At 41.6% G+C, this 20,414-nt stretch overlaps 3 protein-coding genes across 3 annotated transcripts; 1 reads left to right on the plus strand and 2 right to left on the minus strand.

Annotated features, from left to right (window-relative positions):
• The first annotated feature begins 193 nt into the window (after positions 1-193).
• LOC146650924 (rhodopsin kinase GRK1-like) lies at positions 194-5,296 on the plus strand. The gene is made up of 7 exons (XM_085383627.1): positions 194-2,316; positions 3,313-3,440; positions 3,928-4,085; positions 4,163-4,246; positions 4,368-4,492; positions 4,583-4,784; positions 4,889-5,296. Exons 1-7 carry the CDS (start codon positions 1,618-1,620, stop codon positions 5,176-5,178), a joined length of 1,686 nt encoding a protein of 561 aa, XP_085239753.1. The 5' UTR covers positions 194-1,617; the 3' UTR covers positions 5,179-5,296.
• Positions 5,297-5,438: 142 nt separating this feature from the next.
• mettl21cb (methyltransferase 21C, AARS1 lysine b) lies at positions 5,439-8,173 on the minus strand. Its single transcript, XM_085383632.1, has 4 exons — positions 8,071-8,173; positions 7,770-7,933; positions 7,579-7,696; positions 5,439-6,503 (listed from the first exon to the last, which is right to left on the minus strand). Exons 1-4 carry the CDS (start codon positions 8,171-8,173, stop codon positions 6,106-6,108), a joined length of 783 nt encoding a protein of 260 aa, XP_085239758.1. The 3' UTR covers positions 5,439-6,105.
• An 8,227-nt stretch (positions 8,174-16,400) lies between these two features.
• Positions 16,401-19,963, minus strand: LOC146650926 (uncharacterized). The gene is made up of 6 exons (XM_085384950.1): positions 19,769-19,963; positions 18,151-19,365; positions 17,947-18,029; positions 17,717-17,854; positions 17,420-17,531; positions 16,401-16,835 (listed from the first exon to the last, which is right to left on the minus strand). The coding sequence occupies exons 1-6, from the start codon at positions 19,809-19,811 to the stop codon at positions 16,768-16,770; spliced, it is 1,659 nt and encodes a 552-aa protein (XP_085241076.1). The 5' UTR covers positions 19,812-19,963; the 3' UTR covers positions 16,401-16,767.
• Between the last annotated feature and the right edge of the window lie 451 nt (positions 19,964-20,414).

Raw genomic sequence — 20,414 nt, forward strand, 5'->3', positions numbered from 1 at the left:
GCTTCTGTGTTTTGTCACATCATCAATAAACAGTCGTGAAACCAGTTCCAGTGGAAGCATGCATGTCCATACATTACACTGCCTCCGTTGTGTTTGGATTATGTAGTATGCTTCGATTCATATTCTGTCCCACGCCTCGTCCATCCTGTTTTGTTTTGTTTCTCCCTCCCATCATTCTGTTACAGGCTGCTGTTGTAACTGTCCAACAGTGCTGTTCCTCAGTATGATTTGGGTCAGTTGTCCATCCACAGTTCACAAGAATCACTACTTCTCCTACAGTGCTAGTTAGTTTTTACTTGTGCACAGCTGTCACCCAGTGGGTCTTTAACCTGTTCTCATGATCATATTCATAATGGATTGTGAGCCAGATTAGGCGCTACTTTGATGTTCTTGTTGTAGATGGTTTTGGTCAAGTCTGTATGTTCTTTCATGGGCTCTTTATGGTAGACAGGGACCATTCCTTTGACAGGATAGGTGGTGTTTGTCTTTACCATGGAAAGGATCCTGTGATCATCCCGCTCTATTTTTATTCTGTTTACTAAGCATTTTCACTAGTGCGTTTTGTGTTGTTGTTGTTTTTGTTTTTTTGCTGTCAAAGAGTGGCCTGTTTAATTTGCATTGAGGGCTCATTTGAACATATAGAATTTGAAAGCTGCCGTTTCCAGCAGCAGCTTCCAGAAGTGCTATACTTGAACGTGTTGCCTTTACCTGCTTGATTTATGACAAAATGACAGGATTAGACAGGTACATTCTGGGTAGGATCTCATAAATTGCCGACAACAAGAAAAAGCAAATTCCTTCCATCCATAATGGAACCTGGGGGACTGAACACACTGTTCTTGCAACCTGAACTAGATATATCGCCATTCAAAGTTAAATAAGACACTTCTGAGGATCATCCTTATGTAGGGCCTGCTTTAAACAGTGTTTCTTTGCTGACTCGTGGCTAATGGAGTGATCTCAAAGACTTCTCTTGGCCTTACATTTAGTATTTAGCCATATTTTCCATTTTAAATGCAATATTTTGAAACTTTTAATATTTTTCCCTATGCTGCCAAACCCTATTTGCTGTTAAAAACATCCCAGTGCATTTCAGCATTTGGTAGGCCTTTTGGGTTATCTCAAATATTATTCCTCATTCAAACTGAAGCTTTAATGTGAAGCAGAGTGGTGCTTATAGGCTGTATGAACTGCTAACTGGTTTGCCAGTTGACTGGTAATATCCTGCATATATGCTGCTTGTGTTGTTCTGTTCCAGCATGTGCTCGCACACTTTGTCTGGGGCATTGGGGTGTTAATGGATTACTGAAAGGTGTTGACTCAGGTGTGTGTGTGTGTGTGTGTGTGTGTGTGTGTGTGTGTGTGTGTGAGAGAGAGAGAGGGTGGTACAGTGCTCAAAGTGTGCTGGGATCTAGTTCAGTCTCCAGTTCCCGTTTGTCTCTCATGCTCCCTCTGCCACTCTGCTGTGATCTGTCTCCTGTTCTCTCAGTCTTGCTTCAGCCTGTCCTCTTTTTCTTCCTCACCCCTGCGCGTTAGTTGGCAGCATTTACCGTTCACCGCCTTTCTCTCTTTGCGATGTCTTCTTTTTGCATTGCTTAACAGTCACTTACCCTCAACATGGATATCGGAGGACTCACAACCGTGGTAGCAAATTCTGCTTACATCAATGCTCGTGGAAGCATCGATGGCTCTAATCCAGCAGCAGCTCGGGATAAAAAGTACCACTCTCGCCTCAAATTGCCCCACATCACTGTGTGCGAGGGTCTGAAGGACACCCTAGATTTATCCTTTGACTCAGTCTGTGTTGAACAGCCAATTGGCAAACGTCTCTTTAGGGAATTCTTGGACGCAAACAAAGAGTATCACGGGGCATGTCGCTTGTGGAAAGACATCGAGGACTATGACCTGGCAGAGGACTCTGAAAGGGCAAAAAAAGCTTCGAAGTTAGTTCAGCGTTACATGGACCCCTCTGCCAAACACTTCTGCCCGTTCCTCAGTGAGGACATCATAACGAAGGTGAAAGAATCCCTCGAGGCTGTAGGTGATGATTTGTTCTCTGCAGCGCTGGCCAAGACTTTGGACTATCTGCGCGAGGCCCCCTACACTTTCTTCCTGGAGAGCATGTACCTGAAGAGGTTCCTGCAGTGGAAATGGCTGGAGATGCAGCCCATGGATGAAGAGTGGTTCCTCGATTTCCGTGTGCTGGGGAAAGGTGGGTTTGGAGAGGTGTCTGCCTGTCAGATGAAAGCCACGGGAAAACTGTACGCCTGTAAGAAACTCAACAAGAAGAGGCTGAAGAAGAGGAAAGGCTACGAGGTGAGAGAATTAATGTCATTTGCTCGATGCTCATTTACTGAACATGCCTTTGGCTTTTTGCCTCCCCCAGTGGTGGAAGAAAACCATTTTAAATGGGGGCAAAATCACAGCATCGAAATACTTTGTGAGAAAACATTTATCAACAACGTAGAAGATCTCATCAGGCAGAGTATTTCCTCTAACAGGATTATAATTATTCATACATTTATATAATAACATGGCTTTCATAATGCAGCTCCTATCTGGGGATATTTGAACTACTACCCGAGTAACTGCCACGACTAACACAACACACTGACATAATCATGCATAATTCATCTGTTCATTCTTTTTTGTATTATCTGAAGTAAAAGTTACTGCAAACTACTAGTAAACAAGGTAAAACGAACAAAACATACTTCAGACCCTAATGAGCTTTTGCAGATTTATAATATCTGTTTCAGCTGGATGGTAATAAATATATTTAAAAATGAAATGGCTTTCTCTCCATGTAATGAGATGTGGAAATTGAAAGCTCTAAGGGAGAAATTTTATAACAACCTAAAAGTAGAATTAGTTTTGACCGTATCAGTTATTTATTTTATCACTGTGTAATGAGTGGCATCCTTTGGATTTATACTTTGGAGTAAGTGCCTTCCACTGAGCAGGGCTGCAATGGTGCTAATCATCTTTGTCCCTGCCTCTGTCTCATTTGGCTTTAGCCTGCAGTATTAAACACTGAGACAGGGATAGAGTGATTACTGGGAGCTTTATGGAAAAGCTCTTCTGAAGGGAACTCCTTGGCGCTGTTGCATTTTGCCCTTGACTTGTCCGAGGTCATTCTCTGAAGTGTATACCTGAACCTCTCCTCCAAATGGCACACACAATGAGACAAACATTACAGTTTGGTTCAACCTGAGCAACGAAACATCCATTTAGTTTCACATTGTTATTCTTAATTTAAAAGATGGCATGTGAGCATTTTTCAAAGTTGTCTTTCCTATTTGTTTCCTGTAGGGGGCGTTGGTGGAGAAATGTATTCTTGAGAAGGTTCACAGTCGCTTCATTGTGTCGCTGGCATACGCCTTTCAGACAAAGGAGGAGCTTTGTCTGGTCATGACCATCATGAATGGAGGAGATCTCAAGTAACTTTGTTTTGAAGCATGAACATCTGGCTGTAGCACACACCCCTTAACCCTTATTAGCATGTTGTTGCTTTAGTTGCAGCCTAAACTTCTATAATCTTTAAGTATCTCCTTTGCCAGCGAAGCAAAGGTTATTACAGAGATGTTGAAGTCCGCTGTAATGTGCTGGAAATGACATTCACCCAGATGTGTCAGTGTTCATCTGCAGACTTAGTGTAACAAGTGCAGAGTCAGATTATGCACAATTTCAGCTAAAATATAAAGTATTTGCCTTTTTAGCTCAGATTACTTAGAAAGCAAGACAATAGATTTTTTTTTTTCTTATTTAAAGCAAACATCCTTTAATCCTAGAAAATCAAATTTTAATGCTTACAGTCTGCACACGTAGAACCAGCAGCGTATGGGCATGCTTAAGATGTAAAACACTGCAAATGTGTGCATATTGAAGGCCTTTAATAATTAGCCTTGGCTTATCTGTTCCCTGTAGGTACCATGTTTACCTGGTGGATGAAAACAACCCAGGGTTTGATGAGCCTCGAGCCTGTTTTTACATTGCCCAGATCATCCAGGGCTTGGAGCACCTCCACCAGAAAAGAATCATCTACCGAGATCTCAAACCAGAAAATGTGCTGCTTGATAATGACGGTAATACATTATAATCACATTTTTGGAGAATAATATGATTATGAGCTAATAATATATGTTTTTTTAAATCACAACAGGGAATGTACGTATATCTGACTTGGGTCTTGCTGTGGAACTAAAAGAAGGCAAAACCATGACAAAAGGCTATGCTGGGACTCCAGGTGGGTCTCATCTGCACCCACTGAGAAATCTGTATGCAGGTTCACGTTTAAGGGTAATCTTGCAGGTTTAATTTTTAATTGTAGCTCATCTTGTCGTTGTTTTTATTTTTATTTTTTGCAGGTTACATGGCACCAGAGATGCTAAAGGGAGAAAAGTACGACTCCTCCGTTGACTACTTCACTCTTGGAGTGACTTTATATGAGTTCATGGCTGCTAAGAATCCATTCAGAAACAGAGGAGAGAAGGTGAGAGTCTAAACTGCAGGTGGTACTTTCTGTGCAAAGAAAGCAGACAGAGGAAAGAAGAGGTTTAGAAGCTGTTGATCTTCTTCTCAGGTGGAACGTGAGGAGATGAAAGAGCGTATGCTAACTCAGGTGGTGACCTACACTGACAGCTTTAGTGAGCATGCAAAGTCGTTGTGTGATGGGCTGCTGGCCAAGGAGGTGGATCAGAGGATGGGTTTTAAGAATGGATGCTGTGACGAAATCAGAGCACATCCATTTTTCAGCGGCATTAACTGGAGGAAACTGAACGCAGGTAACCTTTCGATATTTGCTCAAGATCTTTTTGATTTAGGAAAAAGTTTGAAGCCACTAACCATTTAATGTGGTGCTTAATTCAAATTTGTCACTTTATTTCAGGAATTCTACCTCCTCCTTTTGTCCCTGACCCCAAAGTGGTGTATGCTAAAAGTCTGGATGACGTCGGGGCATTCTCCTCTGTGAAGGGGGTGGCATTGGAAGATCCTGATAAGAACTTTTTTGACGAGTTCTCCACGGGCAACATCTCCATTCCTTGGCAAGAGGAGATGATCGAGATGGGAATTTACGGAGAGCTCAACGTTTGGGGCCCTGAAGGCACCATCCCCAACGATCTCCGCAGGGAGTCCATACTAGAGCAGCCAAAGTCATCGACGTGTTGCTTATCTTAGAGTCACTAACACGCGTGAACTGCACAGACTTTCGTTTCTTTAGAGCATGCGGCATGAAGACACCATGAGAGACACCAGTCGGTTCTGAACTTTGTGATCGCACACTGAAAAAGTTTATGTCGACATGGGAACAGCAAGAATAGACTGGAGGCAGACTTCCAGCCTGAAATGAACTTGATCATAGATTTAGGTGTTGAAAAATTCCAAATTGCTGACATCTGTCATCTATTGTCCCTTCAGTCTTCTGCCCCTCATCTCCTTTCACCATCAACCTGCTCACTTACTTCTCTTTATATGTATATGTGATGAATTATTGTAAAGCTTTTAGATTTAAAATGCATTAAAAAAAAAAAAAATCCCATTTTGGAGCCAGGGTTTAGTGATGTGTTATCTTTGGTGCTAAGTGACAGTTACATGTTGACCATGTAAGAGCTGCATATCTGCTCCTGTAGGGTTCATGCCACTTAATAGAAGGTGTCTTTTTTTCTTAGTGTTTAATACATACTAAATGCTAACACATCAGAGATGCAAAGTCTCGTGCCTGTGGAACTCTTTTTCTTAAGGGGTTTATTTCATGGGTTTTGATGACTTTCGATGGCTTTATGACTATTCCAGCGCAGAGTCACTTTGATAAGTTTATGTAGTCTAGATAGTGTGAGACAAATATGAGTATAGGATGAATGTTTACGGTAAAATTATTTATTTTCAAGAACTGTCGGACTGAAGTTGAAATATCAAATATTTGGGACAAAACACCCCAAATCTGGCAAATAAAATAGCTTATTGAAACTTGAGTCAGGAACTTCATTTCTGCTTAATGATGGTTATAGCACTGTCCAGGAATGTAAGCACAGATCAGAACCAGGCGTGGAATATCTTTCATAACCTTTGACATCACTGGAAGCTCCCACTCCTAAAGCCTCCTTGTCACTCCTTTGCCATGGCTTTATAAATCCTGATCTCCTGCTGCGGCAGCTCGGTCAGCAACGTGGTGTTAAAATGGCTCTTAAAGCACTCTGTGAACCTCAGGTCTGACTGGAACCGGATCTTGTTGGCCCACAGCAGCGTTGTTTGACTTCCTGGTGGGCAAAAGTGACGCATAGTTTTCAACAGTTCTTCAAGGCAGTCGTGGTGATAGACCACATCAGCTGCGAGCACGAAGTCGTAGTGGTATGATGCATAGGGGAAGTCTCGATCCAGGTCCTGACCCCAGGAGAGAGCAACCACTTGAGGGGTGTAGCGGCAGCGGCCCCTGGTGTTTCGCAGCAGGTTGAAGGTCAGGTTAGATAATATGTCTGGCAGATCTGTTGCCGTCACCCAAGCACCTGGCAAAAAGTGGGTTGAAACGCAAAACAACAGAGACATCAAAACATAATGATTATTTTTTTTAATTTTGTAATTATTGTGCATTTTGTTATGGAAGCTTGTTTCCCCCTCTAAAAAAAAGAAAACTATTCCTAACTGGCAGTCAAAACTTCAAGTTATTTTCTCAATTTGGTAAATATATTTTTTTTAAATAAAAGCAACAATTCTTAACTTGTGGATAACAAAAAACTAAACTAAATATAAACTTACAGGCTGCTTTGAGTTTTTCACTAATTATAGTTTCTGCTGAACCAGTAGCAAAATGATTTACTCTAATTGTAAGGAATTTTGGTGAGCAAGCTGAAGTTGCATCGTTTTTGTTTTATTTATTTATTTTTTCCAAGTTTTTTTTACTTTAAATTCAATCATTTTATTTTATTGGGAATAAATGAAACCTTTGTTTCCACTCTGGGCTTAATGGAGGGGCTTATGGATAACAGCATCAATCCAGTGATCGCTGTATCCATAATATATCTAAGTTACAACCCCTCTGTTGTATGCAGTACAGGAGAACTATGTGGGAGGATGGTCGTTGTGCTTTAACAATGAATTCCAGTGTTTTTAGTTGCGTCATGACTTTTCCCGCGAGTTCCATCACCAAGCTGAAATGTAACTTTTGCATAAAAGCAGAAATATGAAATATTCAGTGCACACATTATGCGCGAGTGGGAATTAACCCTTTATGGATTTTTCTTTGTCTTAAAGCCAAGAATATCACCACTTAACTAAGTCCTAAGCAGAGATGGGCAGTAACGCGTAACTTGTAAATAATTACTTTTGAAAATAAGTAATCAGTAAAGTAACGGGATTACTTTTTGGGGGGAAGTAATCAGTAATTAGTTACCGATTACTTTTTTTTAAGTAACTTGACCAACACTGGTCCTAAGTAACAAATATAAACTAGTGTATTGCCAGTTTATTAGGATGCATCATTTATTCTTAAATGAATGTGTTCCCAACATCAAATCTAAAAGATTAAAGGTAAAGTTTCATACATGCAGCACATGCACAACTGCATTATCAAAATGCACTTACCAAGCAGACTTGCTACAATAGAAGCTAAGCCAGTCCCAGCTCCAATCTCAAGTACTGCTTTGTCCATCAGGTTCACTTGTTGCTGGTTGTTCTCCAAGAACTGGCACAAAGCTATTGCCTACAAAAATAAAATTCTTGTCACATTTGCAACACATTTTCAAAATGAGCCAATGCCCACGGCAGCCCCTTACCCCAGGCCAGATCAGAGCACCGTACGTATCCATGGACTCTCGGATGCTGATGTCATGACCGGCAAAATGAAAAGACTCGTTTCCCCGAGCGTAATAAACACTCGGCTCCCAGAGGTTCCTCCTGCTCAGAGCCTCTTTTGCCATCACCCTCTGGTCTGTCAGTACTGCATGAGCAGAGCGTGACATGAAGAGACAGGTTATACTAACAAATTAGCAAAGTTCAGTTAAAAAAAAAAACGAATTATACTTGCCTGACATGCAAAAACTAGACTTGTACATAAGAGATACAGTTTGAATATACCTTTAATAGCAGTTCCCTCCTCCTCCACCTCCTTATCATCTTCCCTTTTCTTTCCAGGAGGCTTTTGTCTTACTGGCTGGCTGAGTGCAGATGATCTCTCCATAAGCATCTTAAATTAAAGTTCCCATCATGGGTCAAGAAAAAGAAGAAAAAGAAAAAAACCCAAAACAAAATTATTATTATTATTATTATTATTATTTAAAAAAGGCCCCTTTATGTAACGATTGTTCATTTGAATCTCAGTAAAAGTTGGAATGGATTCAGAGTGGACTGGATTTAGTCCGCTAGTCTCTTTGGCTGCCACTGGACTGTGAACTGGAGCCCAGAAACACAGCTGGTTAAATCCTGAGGTCAACAAGCCACAGTCATGGATACAGAGCACACTGTGTTTACCTCAGATGAAAAGCACACTCAGATAAATTCCAGTGCAAAGACTAAAGTTACATTTATACAATTTTATAAAATAATTAGCGTCATTTTAAGAATTTTCAAACGAAATATATTCTTAATAAAATAGAAATAGTTTGCAAGAAGATGTGAAACCTACCAGTAGGAAGTATGCCCCGTGTGTTTTCTTGTTGTGTGTCTGCACTTGCCTCTGTGTGCTCTGAGTTTATACACAGAGCATCGTCTGTGACACACCCCTGAGTAAAGCTGGGGTCTGCTAACATAGTTTCCCCCTCCCAGTAGACTTTATTATATACGCTTTTATAGAATTGCATCCTGTTATCCTGTTTCAGCACTAAGATTTACTGCAGTGAGCTACTTGTTTATTCTCTCCTGTCATCATTAATGCATCACACATTTGTCTTTAGGTAGGTTACAGGTAAAGCTATGGGGACATGTAAATATTTGAAAACAAAATGTTTTCACAGTGAGCCCAATTTGCATATTCATATCAATCATGACAGGGCTCTCAGCCAAACTGTATGAGGCTTTGCAGAGTGGGTGCAACCTGGCATGTCCAAAGATTAGGTTAATTTCTAATGTGCTCAAAGTATAGATCCAGTCTCAGTGTCCAGTCTTAACATTACTTATATGGTTAGCAGTAGTGAGTGAGTTCGTGAGCTCAAAATAGTCGAGCACTTAGTGACAAACGCTACATGTCAGTTTGTGAAATTTCTTCCTAACACTCCTCTGGCATTAACGTCACCACAAACTTGGTGAGCCGGAAACTTCAGGTGCATTCAAGCCTTAAATCACCACCAATGTATAGCATGCAGCCTGTGGACTCTGGAGCAGTGGAAACATGCTCTGTGGACTGTCAGATCCTCTGTCTAGAAGTTCAGTGGATCAGTCTTGGTTTAATGAATCCCAGATGAACTAAACTGTGGTTTTGTGGAGGAGGGATAAGGCTATGGGGCTGTTTTTCTAATTAATCACTAATCTTACAGGACTATCCAGAATATATATACTGTATATTGCAAAATAAAGAACCAAAAGTTGTCAGTGGGGGGGATGATGTTAATGTTTCAGCTTATCAGAGCATTTCGGACAATTCTCAGTTTGGGAAATCCCCTTCAAAAAGATGAGCAGAGAGAGCCAGGTCCTGTCGTCCAGCACAGGTATCTAACCTCACCAATAATTTTCTGGATGAATGGCAAAAATTGTCACAGAAACACTGGTAACACTGGTAACTGGACTTCTTTAGGACATTTCACCTCTCATGGATTGTCTTCTGTTTTCAAGCTCTTAAGACCACCATGATCTAGATGACTGAAAACCTGCTGAAAAGGGGGGGACCAACCAACTGCATTTGGCAGATTAAGTTTTTGTCAATCGCATCATTTTGCTCTCTTTTACAGTAACTTTATTGTTGAGAAGCCCGGTTTCTTCTTTCCGTTGCTTCTCCATCAGTCAGTCAGTGTGTAAACACTCACTAGTCATCTTTTGGTTCCTACTACACACCTGTGAAGTTTTGTAAATGCACAGTCGGGACTCAGATGGATTCTGTACACAAATGACAGACAGTTAATCACTTGCTCAAGAACTTAGAGCCTCCTTTACTCTGTGGGTCAGAGCAGAGACTCACAGAATGGAGACAGAAACAGCTAGCCCGATGCGTTGATGATAATATGCAGAATAAGCTGCAAGATTCGTTGCTTGAGAAAAAGTAAGAATACAATGTGATTTGGTCTAGGCCATACTTACAAAGCAGTAGAAGTGTCTTGCTTTGCAGATTAGATTAAAAACTTAAAGTATGGATGATTTCTCATTTCAAATATTCACAAGTTTGATTGTCTTTTGTCTTCCACTTGCCTATTGATCAATTAACCACCGCTTCCTGTACCAAAGCCAAGGTGAAAGGTAACCCCCCCCCTCCCAAAAACGAACAAGTTAAATTTCACAAAAACTAATTTAAGTGGTGGAGCAAATAAGAACCCGTTCATTTTGGTGCTGCTCCGATTTGTTTGCTTAACACTGCAAGGATGGAGGGCTGTGCTTTCTGAGTGGCCTTTTACTTTATGTATGTTTTCTCCATCCATCCTGTTTGGATGTCTTTCACAGCTACTATAGGGCGAGAGGCAGGGCGCACCTTGGACAGGTCACCAAGCTGATGCAGGGCTAACACAGAGAGACAGACAGCCATTCACACTCACACCTATGGGCAATCTAGATTCACCACTTAACCTAATCCTACTAACTGCATGTCTTTGGACTGTAGGAGGAAGCCGGAGTACCCGGACAAAACATACAAACTCCATGCAGAAGCCCACAGCCAGTGGGCACAACAGTGCTAACAACGTTGCCACCGTGCTACCTCCTTTACATTTTCTCAGCATTTTAAAATAACGGAATTCTGATAAAAAATATAAAGTGGATCCATTACATCAAGGTCCATTACTATTCGGAGGTAAATCAGATTTGAGTACAAAAATGTAACATGCTGACTTACTTTCATTTATTCTAATGGTATACACTTTATTAACTTTATCAAACCACTGGTTTACTCACAAAAGGTTCTCAAAATTGAAAGCCTTCAAAAATGAAAATACATTGTAAAATACTGCTTTAGTTTTGTGGATATATATTCATATATTTTGCTAAAATCTAGTGATGTTATCTGGCAGTTTAGAAATGTCATTCAGAGCAAAACAAACAGGATGCTTAATTCTGTAATTTGTTTATGTGGAACTGACATGATGAACACCGATGAATTTAGTACACAGATTAGTGCTGGTATGCATCATCTCTATAAAAGGGAGTGCTGTAAACACTGCTCAGAGTCTGTTTTTGTCGTAGCGGTGGAGTCCAGGCTGACCATGGATACAGGGGTATTCACTGTACCAAGTAGCTGTAAGCCGGGCTGTAGAGCTTTAGGTGGGAGGATTCACAGCCTTGCATGAGTGTACACTCAGAGCGGCCAGGAAACAGCTGGTTGTGCCGCATGAGGTTAGAAAATGACTTGAACTGACAGACGGTAACAACCAACACTCAGTCACTGTCATCTAAACAGCAACACAGGTAATGAGTCAAAGTATTTGGAGCTTTCCATCACAGCAGGGCGGCATTATGTCACCCAACCCACTGGATTTAATTTATTAATCACTACTGATGAAATTCAGTGTGTATAGCTGCCTCCTAATGATGATAAACCATAGCCGATAATGTACTCAGTCTGTTATGAAGCCACACAATGCTTGGCAAATCTTTAGGAGATAGCTCTCTATTAATAGATCAAAGATACACATTCAACTGGGATCTCTTAATTCCAGGGAAAGCCATTTTTCCTGGTGGGGAACAAAAGAGAATTACCAAGGCTCAGCCTTCAAAAGATAGCTCATGCAATGCTGAGCTGAATCTTTTTGAATATTGATAATAGTGTGTGAGTATGGTGGCGGACCGGTCAGCAAATATAAGAGAAGGATAAAGAGCTGCCAGTCATCACCTTAGGGTTGGTAATCCTCACCTCCGCGTCTAAAGGTCAGGAAAAGGTTGTGTAGGCCAGCGGAAAATGAGTCACCATCACACACAGCAGCACGTGAGCTGCAGCGGGCTTACAGTAGCCACGTGTGCAGCGTGATTGTGTGAATACATCACTTAATGGGCGCTAAGCTCCCTGTTATTTTAAAGGGTGTAGTTAAGAATGATACTCACTGTGTCTGGATGCCTCTGTGACAGAAAAACGTAATCAAACGTTTAAGCAGACAGAAATGATGCAGGTATTGAATTTGGAATTTGGAATCTGAATGTGAACAGCTTTTATCCCCCTGAAAGATTCTGGGCACAAGAACAAATCGCTCTCTTAGGGTCTTCATGGGGTGCTGAGGTTGCCATATATGGGGCCTTGGATGTGCTGGAGGTTCATTTAAACCTCATTCTCACTTTGCAATGCTGCCTTGACTGACGGCAGTCAAATAGAGCATCTCGTAACAGTCGATGTTGTGTGACTGTCCTGCATTCAGTTGTGCGTTTGAAAGGTCTGAGTTCTTCAGCTTTGTTGAAAAATTCTTATTCAGTTTTATGGTCATTATCAAGGATGTATTTTTGGATTCTGGATAGGGTTATGCATGTCTCTACATTGCAAGCAGTGGCTTTGGCTTACAGTTGGTCTTCTGCTAATTGGGAGGTTGGTGGTTTAATCCCTCGCTGCTCCAATCTGCATGCCAAAGCATCCGCAGGCAAGATACTGAAACCCCAGTTGCTCCTGATGCATTCACTGTGTGTGAGTGTGTGAATGTTAGATTGTGTGTTTGAATGAGTGTGTGTCAATAGGGGAATGACTCATATTTGAGCACTCAAGTACTGAAGAAAAGCCCCATTTACAGCTTTAACATTTGTGAGATTCATTGCAAGACTGTGGCATTAGTATTAATTCATTTGGCACATAAACTCACAGCTGTCTTGAGTCACATTTTCAGGGATTTTATTAAAGTGTCCAGAGTATACAAAAAGTATTTATTGGTTTCTGCATTTGACAGACAAAAAAGTGTGCGAAATCCCCAAACCTCCACATAAAAACTGCTTTTACTTATCAGGGCTTCTAGTCAAATTTTCAGGTTTTTCTACTTCAAAAACACTTTTTTTCATAGTAATATTGTATTCATTATTAATAATGTAGCAACAAACAGCACAATGTAGATATTTTTATTACGTTTTTTGTGTAAACTTCTTATATAAGTATATGAAATGTGTCTTAGAGAGTTGACTGTGGATTCAGCATTGTGATGGAAAGATTTTGGTCCATACTGAGATGACAGCATCACACAGTTGCTGCAGATTTGTCAGCTGCACATCCATGATGTGAATCTCCCGTTCCGCTGCACGTGAAAACTCCTCTGTTGGACTGACGTGTGGTGACTGTTGAGGCCATTTGAGTACAGTGAACTCATTCTCATATTTAAGAAACCAGTCCGAAATCATTTTACACGTGACGTTGTGTGTTATCCTGTTGGAATCAGCCTGTTATTAGAAGATTTAAGATGGCGGCGCGCACAGACGCAGCGGCCCGGAGCTCCTACACTTTTGCACAATAAATACTAAAAAAAAAAAAAAAAAATGAGAAGAGGCATCAAGACTGCCAAGCAGCAGCACAGGAGGCGTATCGAGGCCAGGTTTGAGAACAACACAAACCCAAGGCAGGTCTGGGAGGGCATCAGGGCTATCACGGACTACAAAAGAAGAACACCATCACCCTCAGCCGACAGTTCTACTCTGGCTGAGGATCTAAATCTCTTTTATGCCCGTTTTGACAGGGAGAACACCGACCCTGTCCTGTCCCCTCTCCCCTCAACCGACCCTGCTCCGGTCCTGAGCACTCATGAGCTGAGGCGTGTGTTCCGGAGCATTAACACCAGGAAGGCGGCCGGGCCGGATGGAGTGCTGGGCCGGGTGCTAAAAGACTGTGCTGCGGACCTGGCGGACGTCTTCACCTCTATATATAACACCTCGTTGTCCTGTTCACTGGTACCATCCTGTTTCATAGCAGCAACCATCGTTCCCATCCCAAAACAGTCAAATGTCACATGTCTGAACGATTTCAGACCTGTGGCACTCACCCCCATTCCCGCCAAATGCCTGGAGAGACTGGTCATTAAACACATCAGAGCTGCTTTTCCACCATCCCTGGACTCGCGCCAGTTTGCATACAGGGAGAACCGGTCAACCGAGGATGCGATCGCCACAGTGCTGCACACATTACTGAAGCACTTGGAACACAGGAACACCTATGCACGGCTCCTCTTTGTAGACTACAGCTCGGCTTTTAATACCATCCGGCCATACAAACTCCGTCCCAAACTCCACCAACTGGGACTTAACTCCTCTCTGTGCAACTGGATTGTGGACTTCCTCACTAACCGTAGACAGAGTGTCAGAGTGGGTAAGAACACCTCTTCCACCCTTGTGGTCAACACCGGTGCCCCTCAGGGGTGTGTTCTGAGCCCTCTGCTATACACTCTCTTCACCCATGACTGTATTTCCTCCTGCGCGTCCAATCTCATTGTTAAGTTTGCAGATGACACTACAGTGCTCGGACTTATATCCAACAATGATGAGACAAACTATAGGACAGAGGTGCAACAACTAGAGTCATGGTGCCACGACAATAACTTGGTCTTAAACACCAAAAAGACCAAGGAGATCATTGTAGATTTCCGGAAGAGGGGCCATAACAACCATCTGCCTCTCTTCATTGGCAGTGAGGCGGTGGAGAGGGTGAGCAGTTTTAAATTCTTGGGGGTAACTGTGACTGAGGACCTGTCCTGGGGCAACCATATCACCTCAGTTGTACGGAAGGCCCAACAGCGCCTCTACCTGAGGAGACTGCGGAGCGCACACATTCCCAGATCTCTGATGTTGAACTTCTACAACTGTGCCATCAGCAGCGTTCTGACGTATGGATTTCTAGTGTGGTTCCCCAGCTGCACCAAGGCCGATCAGCAAGCACTCCAGCGGGTGGTGAAAGAAGCTGGCAGAATTATTGGAACAAGTCTGCCAGAGATCAGTAATATCTTCCCCACTCGCTGTCTGAGGAGGGTGCACAGTATCCTGCGGGACCAACATCACCCTGCGCGCCACCTTTTCCATCTGCTGCCCTCAGGGAGAAGGTACAGGTCTATACAGGCCAGAACATCCAGACTGGCCAACAGCCTGTATCCACAGGCTGTGAGGCTCCTGAACTCTCTGCCCCCCTCTCACGGACAATAACCATATCCAACTTCTTAATAGCAATGAACTGGTCTGCATTGGTGCATCATATCTTTATTCTCTTCCCCCTCCTGCCCCCCCCCCCCCCTTTCTTAAATAGATAACTATCATATCTGATATCATATCTCACAGTACAATAATATTGAATGGGTTGCATTGTTGTATTTTGTCATGTTTCTCAGGTCTTTGTCTGAATTTCTACGAACATTATTGCTAAGGATTGTCTTATTGCATTGGAGTCACACTGGGTTAAATATGTACACTTGGGTTTTAAGGGGTATTTATTATTTTCTTCTTTTTTTTGGGTTGTATGGAAGCCCCAAACGCAATTTCATTGTTCTTGACAATGACAATAAATAAATAAATACTAAATCAGAAGATGGATACCCTGTGGTCATAAAGGGGTGGACATGGTCAGAAACAAATGTTTAAAAGCCACAGATAAGCTGTGGCCTTTAAATATCCCACACACATTTACACCACCCTCAGCAGCATGAACCATTGATATAAGACAGATGGATCTATGCTTTCATGTTGTTTACATCTGAATGTTGCAGCAAAAAATGGAGACTCATCGGACGAGGCATCACTGTATGAATTGTAGCCTCATTTCCTGTTCTTGGCTGACAGGTGTGACTGTCTGTTGCTTTAGCCCGTCCACTTCAAGGTTCTATCTGTTGTGCTTTAAGAGATGCTCTTCTGCATACACTGGTTCATACACAGGCTTCCAATCAGCTCAAAGCAGTCGGGACATTTTCTTCTCACTTTAGGCATCAACACTGCATTTTACATCAGAGGACTGCAGCTCACTGGATATTTTCTCTTCTTTGGACCATTCTCTGTAAACCTTAGAGATGGGTGCTGAAATCACCTCTCCTCCCTGTTATGATGCTCGGTGTGAACTACAGCAGGCTGTGTTGACCTGGTCTACTTGCTCCCATATGACTGGGTGATATTTTAATTTAACAAACATTTGAACAGATGCACCTAATAAACTGGCAGGTGAGTGCTTATACAATTATGTATACAAATGATAAAGCATAGTAAGAAACAAGAAAAAAAAGCTGTTAAACACATTTAATAATAACACACTGACTATACCACAACACTATACTTTAACTATACTTAAAGTGTGATGGTAATAATGAAAAACTCAAGAATAAAATATCAAATTTCCTTTATTTACACAACAAGCCGTATTATCAAAAACAACATTGTCCATACATTTTGTCTAACTTTATTAAATGTGACTTCTTTATTTATTTATTATATTTCTAAATACCAAATAGGCAATATTGCATTTAAACAAAACGATGGATGGGACTCATTTACAAAAAATTTACTTTCAAATGTGAAATAACCAGAGCGTCCTAACTGAGGTTAATGCAGGTAAATGAAGAGTCCCGTGACTAACAGATGCTGACAGTTCATGGTTTCTAATCATTTACGTTCCAATTTAAGATAAACTGCAAGTAAAGGGGAAAAAAAAGTTCAAACTCAGCACCCAGCATCTGACAAGGATAAGAAAAACACCTCACTGTACATTAACTAATTGTAATAGGAGCAGATGAAAGCCTGGGGTTCCCAGCACGTAAAGTCGTTAAACTTCCCGTTTCCTGAAAAAGACGGACAAACACAGGGTAAGAAATAAAGTAAGTGTGTCTAATAATTTAATGTGAGATCAGTTCAGCTTTATTGAATACATTAATCATATTTATTCAGCAACGTAACTTCTTACTGACTGGTTGAATAATTAATTCAGAGCCATCTTATGAGTTTGGGAAAAGTTCGATTTAACTAACATAACTACACATTTTTGCATAATTTGCAACAACACAGACAGATTATCCTTTTAAATAAAGAAAGAAAGAAAGAAAGAAAGAAAGAAAGAAAGAAAGAAAGAAAGAAAGAAAGAAAGAAAGAAAGAAAGAAAGAAAGAAAGAAAGAAAGAATGTCCATGTAAGTATAATCAGATAAACACTGTTTTAGGAGCTAGATTGCACCTAGATTGCAGAATTGTTCCGCATAAATTTTCACAAGCACCACCACCACTATTTATGTATTTTGGGCTTCTTTCAGCTTTGTAACACTGGTATCTGTGCGTTAGTGATGCTAAAAAAAATGCTAAAAACAAAAATGAATAAACACAAATGGAGGAAAATGAACTAAAATAAACATCTTGGATTAAACCGACTCATACCCCAAGGCAGAACTTCCAGGCAGTTCTCCTTATTTGCTGTGTTATTGGGCTCCCCTGACAGCCAATCAGCGTAGTCCCATTTGGACCCGTCCAACCAGATGAAGCGACCAGTCTGACATGTAACAAGAGATTAATGAGAGTTAATCAAGAGCAGTAGTTTAACATAATGAGTCTCTAGATACAACACATCAGGGACACGAACAAGGTCTCATAGTGCAGTTAATACAAAGGTAAATCATTATTTTGTGCGCTCAACAAGTTCAAGACCTCCACAGATCCCCAGCTCAAAATACATACGTCTAGAAATCGAAGCCCTCCAATCCATGTGCGCGTATACTTTCCATTTTCCTTCAGTATCATCTTCATCAGCTCAGCGTGGTTGTGATTGCTTGTGATGGAGGCCAGATGGCCACCGGGGAACGTTTGGCAAAAAAGCTAAAAAGGAAACAGTGAAAGATCCACATTAATGTCAGAGTTTATATGGAGTCATTGGTGCTTAAATGGAATTACAGAGGATGCATGAATACCTCAGCATTTGCAGGCGTCTTTGGCCCTTTAAAGAACTGGTAACACTTCTCTCCTAGTACTACACCAGGGCAAGAGCGCCGCCCTGTGGTGAAAATTGAGATTACAACATTTAGTAATTTAGCTGGCCTCAGAATATGCACACATGACTACATTTCTGTCACTCTAATTACTTTCTTTGTGCATATTCAGTATGGGTGTTTTACCTTGCATGGCTTGTTTGAACCTGCTACGATTTTCTTCTTCTGACACCAGACCAGTCGGCTCACCATCATCAGGCTCAATCTGGTCTTCTGTTTCTGGCTCTCCATAGAGCTGCACTTGTGATTTTTCTTCCCCTGCGAGTGGGGATTCCTGTTCTTCAGACCTCGCTGCCATCTTAGCTTCTTCATTTGGAAAATAGTTTTCCATAAGTGACACTGGCTGCTCCATTATGTCCAGCGCTGGCCCTTCTTCCAAGATACTAGGATTTTGAAAAGGCTCTTCCATCATCTCAGGCTCCAGTTCCATCACTGGTTCTTGATCTAAAGCATAGTCCCGCTTCCTCATGAACAACTCCTCTTCTGGCAAAGGTTCAGCTGGGCTATTATCATCTAGAGGCTCTAACTCCATGATTGGCTCATCCACCATTTCATTTTTCGCCTCCTCCTCCTCCTCCTCCTCTGGCTTAGGTTCAATGAGTGACTCTTGACTCTGAAATTCTGCATTTGCAGCCTTTTCTTCTTCTGTCAGTTCTGATTCAAACAGGTTGTCATCATCTAGAGGCTCTAACTCATCCACCATGTCATTGTGACTTTCTTCTTCTGCTTCTTCTACCTTTTCTTCGTACTCTTCTTCTTCTTCTTCCAGACCAGAGTGAGCTTGAAGCTGCATAGGCTCCTGATAATTTTCTTCATCTAACATGTGCTTCTCCTCAGGTTCTAGCTCCATTAGAAGTTGATCTGGCTCAACTTTTACCTCTGACTCCACCTGGAACTCGGGGTCATCTTTGAGCTCTTGGTCACCCTCACCTTCTGGATTAACTCCAGCCATTTGAGCCTCAGCTTCCACAGGAACCTCTGCTTTAGCTTCTTGCTGTGCTTCAGACTTTTCCTCCACCTTAACTTCTGGCTTCACTTTGACTTCTAGTTCCACTACACCTGCTTTCTCCACCTCAGCCTCAGCCTCAGGCTCTGCTTTCACCTCTTGCTCTTCATCTGGCTTTACTTTAACCTCTAGTTCTGCCACATTCTGCTTCAGGTCTTCTTCAGCCACTTTTTCCTGCTGCTCTTTGGAGGGTAGTACGGCCTGTGGTGCAGGATTCTCCACCTGTACATGACCCTGCAGTGGAACAGAGTCTCCCAGCAGAGGGAGCTGGTTTTCTTTAGTTAAAACTGGACTTTTTTCCACACCACGGGGTAGTACTGGCAATGCCAGAGCCACTGCAAAGAGAAAATATTTGAATAATTACTGAAGAAATCACACAGACATCAAACTTTAATAACAAATGCTATGTCTTTTTTTGGTGGTGATCTACCTTCTAATTGTGGGGGAGCCTGGTAGGCCTGTTCAGTTCAATAGCTAACAATCCTCAACCCAGCTTTGGTTTTGAAACACTATATAAGTGAAGTTGTAAATGTTCTAACCCATTAAAAATAGCAACATAATCATTACTAGCTGTTATATCAATATAACACCTAGAAAGCAGCTCATAATGAGTGAATGAAATGTTTTCATTTGATTGATTACATCTTACAAATGACTTCAAATCTAAATTGATTTCAGCTATTTAGGAGAAAAAGACCGTAAAGAGCACAGATCGGTCACGCTCGAGCAGCCTCTTACCTGCAAGGCTCAGTGAGAGCAGCGCTGGCGTCTTCATCTTCATCTAGATGTCAAAATCTGTAAAACTGTTTCATTGACTGTAGACTGATTGACCATTAATGTTTAGCATCTGGGCTTCAACTGTTGGATTGTGCACTTTGAATCTTTATAAATAGTGTTAGTCCCTCCCATTTCATTTAAATTTCCCATAAACTCATAAAGGTGGGTCGTCTCCCTCCCTTATCTTGTCTAAAGTGCTGTTTTTTTTCTTTGTTTCCTTCTGGCGAAGTATAAAGTTCATGTTGTTCAGGGCTGCAGACTTGATTCAGAGGTCTGACCTCCAAACAGATCAGAGTAATAAATGATGTCAGTAAGAGACATGAAATCTGATCACTGTTTTCACGTGCGCTTGTTTTCGACGCCTGACACGTGAGCAAATAAAAACTGAAAACGTAAACTGCTTGTTTATCTGTTGGTTGAACTTTGATAGTTTTAGGAAGTAGAACAAAAAGCGTGCTTGACAACAGATATAAAGAAAAATTGGCGGATGCCGGTGTTATCTCTAAGCCTCCTAGTAAACGCGTCTATGGTATAAATGTGAAAATCCTAGAACGTTGAGCATGACGTTGAGTTCAGCATCGCTGAGCTTCAAACTCTTACAAGATTT

The sequence above is a fragment of the Rhamphochromis longiceps genome, linkage group LG16 (assembly GCF_057381845.1).
Source record: "Rhamphochromis longiceps isolate RC_006_pf linkage group LG16, R_longiceps_female_GT1.1, whole genome shotgun sequence".
Taxonomy (NCBI): Eukaryota; Metazoa; Chordata; class Actinopteri; order Cichliformes; family Cichlidae; genus Rhamphochromis; species Rhamphochromis longiceps.

Coding starts and splice junctions, on each gene's coding strand:
- LOC146650924 (XM_085383627.1), top strand. CDS start 1,618: ATGGATATCGGAGGACTCACAACCGTGGTAGCAAATTCTGCTTACATC. Junction 4,247..4,367: donor AGGCTATGCTGGGACTCCAG/GTGGGTCTCATC, acceptor TATTTTTTGCAG/GTTACATGGCACCAGAGATG. Junction 4,493..4,582: donor TCAGAAACAGAGGAGAGAAG/GTGAGAGTCTAA, acceptor TCTTCTTCTCAG/GTGGAACGTGAGGAGATGAA.
- mettl21cb (XM_085383632.1), bottom strand. CDS start 8,173: ATGGAGAGATCATCTGCACTCAGCCAGCCAGTAAGACAAAAGCCTCCT. Junction 7,697..7,769: donor GTGCTCTGATCTGGCCTGGG/GTAAGGGGCTGC, acceptor TTATTTTTGTAG/GCAATAGCTTTGTGCCAGTT. Junction 6,504..7,578: donor TATTGTAGCAAGTCTGCTTG/GTAAGTGCATTT, acceptor ACTTTTTGCCAG/GTGCTTGGGTGACGGCAACA.
- LOC146650926 (XM_085384950.1), bottom strand. CDS start 19,811: ATGAAGATGAAGACGCCAGCGCTGCTCTCACTGAGCCTTGCAG. Junction 18,030..18,150: donor GTTCAAACAAGCCATGCAAG/GTAAAACACCCA, acceptor TTTTCACCACAG/GGCGGCGCTCTTGCCCTGGT. Junction 16,836..17,419: donor CCTGGAAGTTCTGCCTTGGG/GTATGAGTCGGT, acceptor CGTCTTTTTCAG/GAAACGGGAAGTTTAACGAC.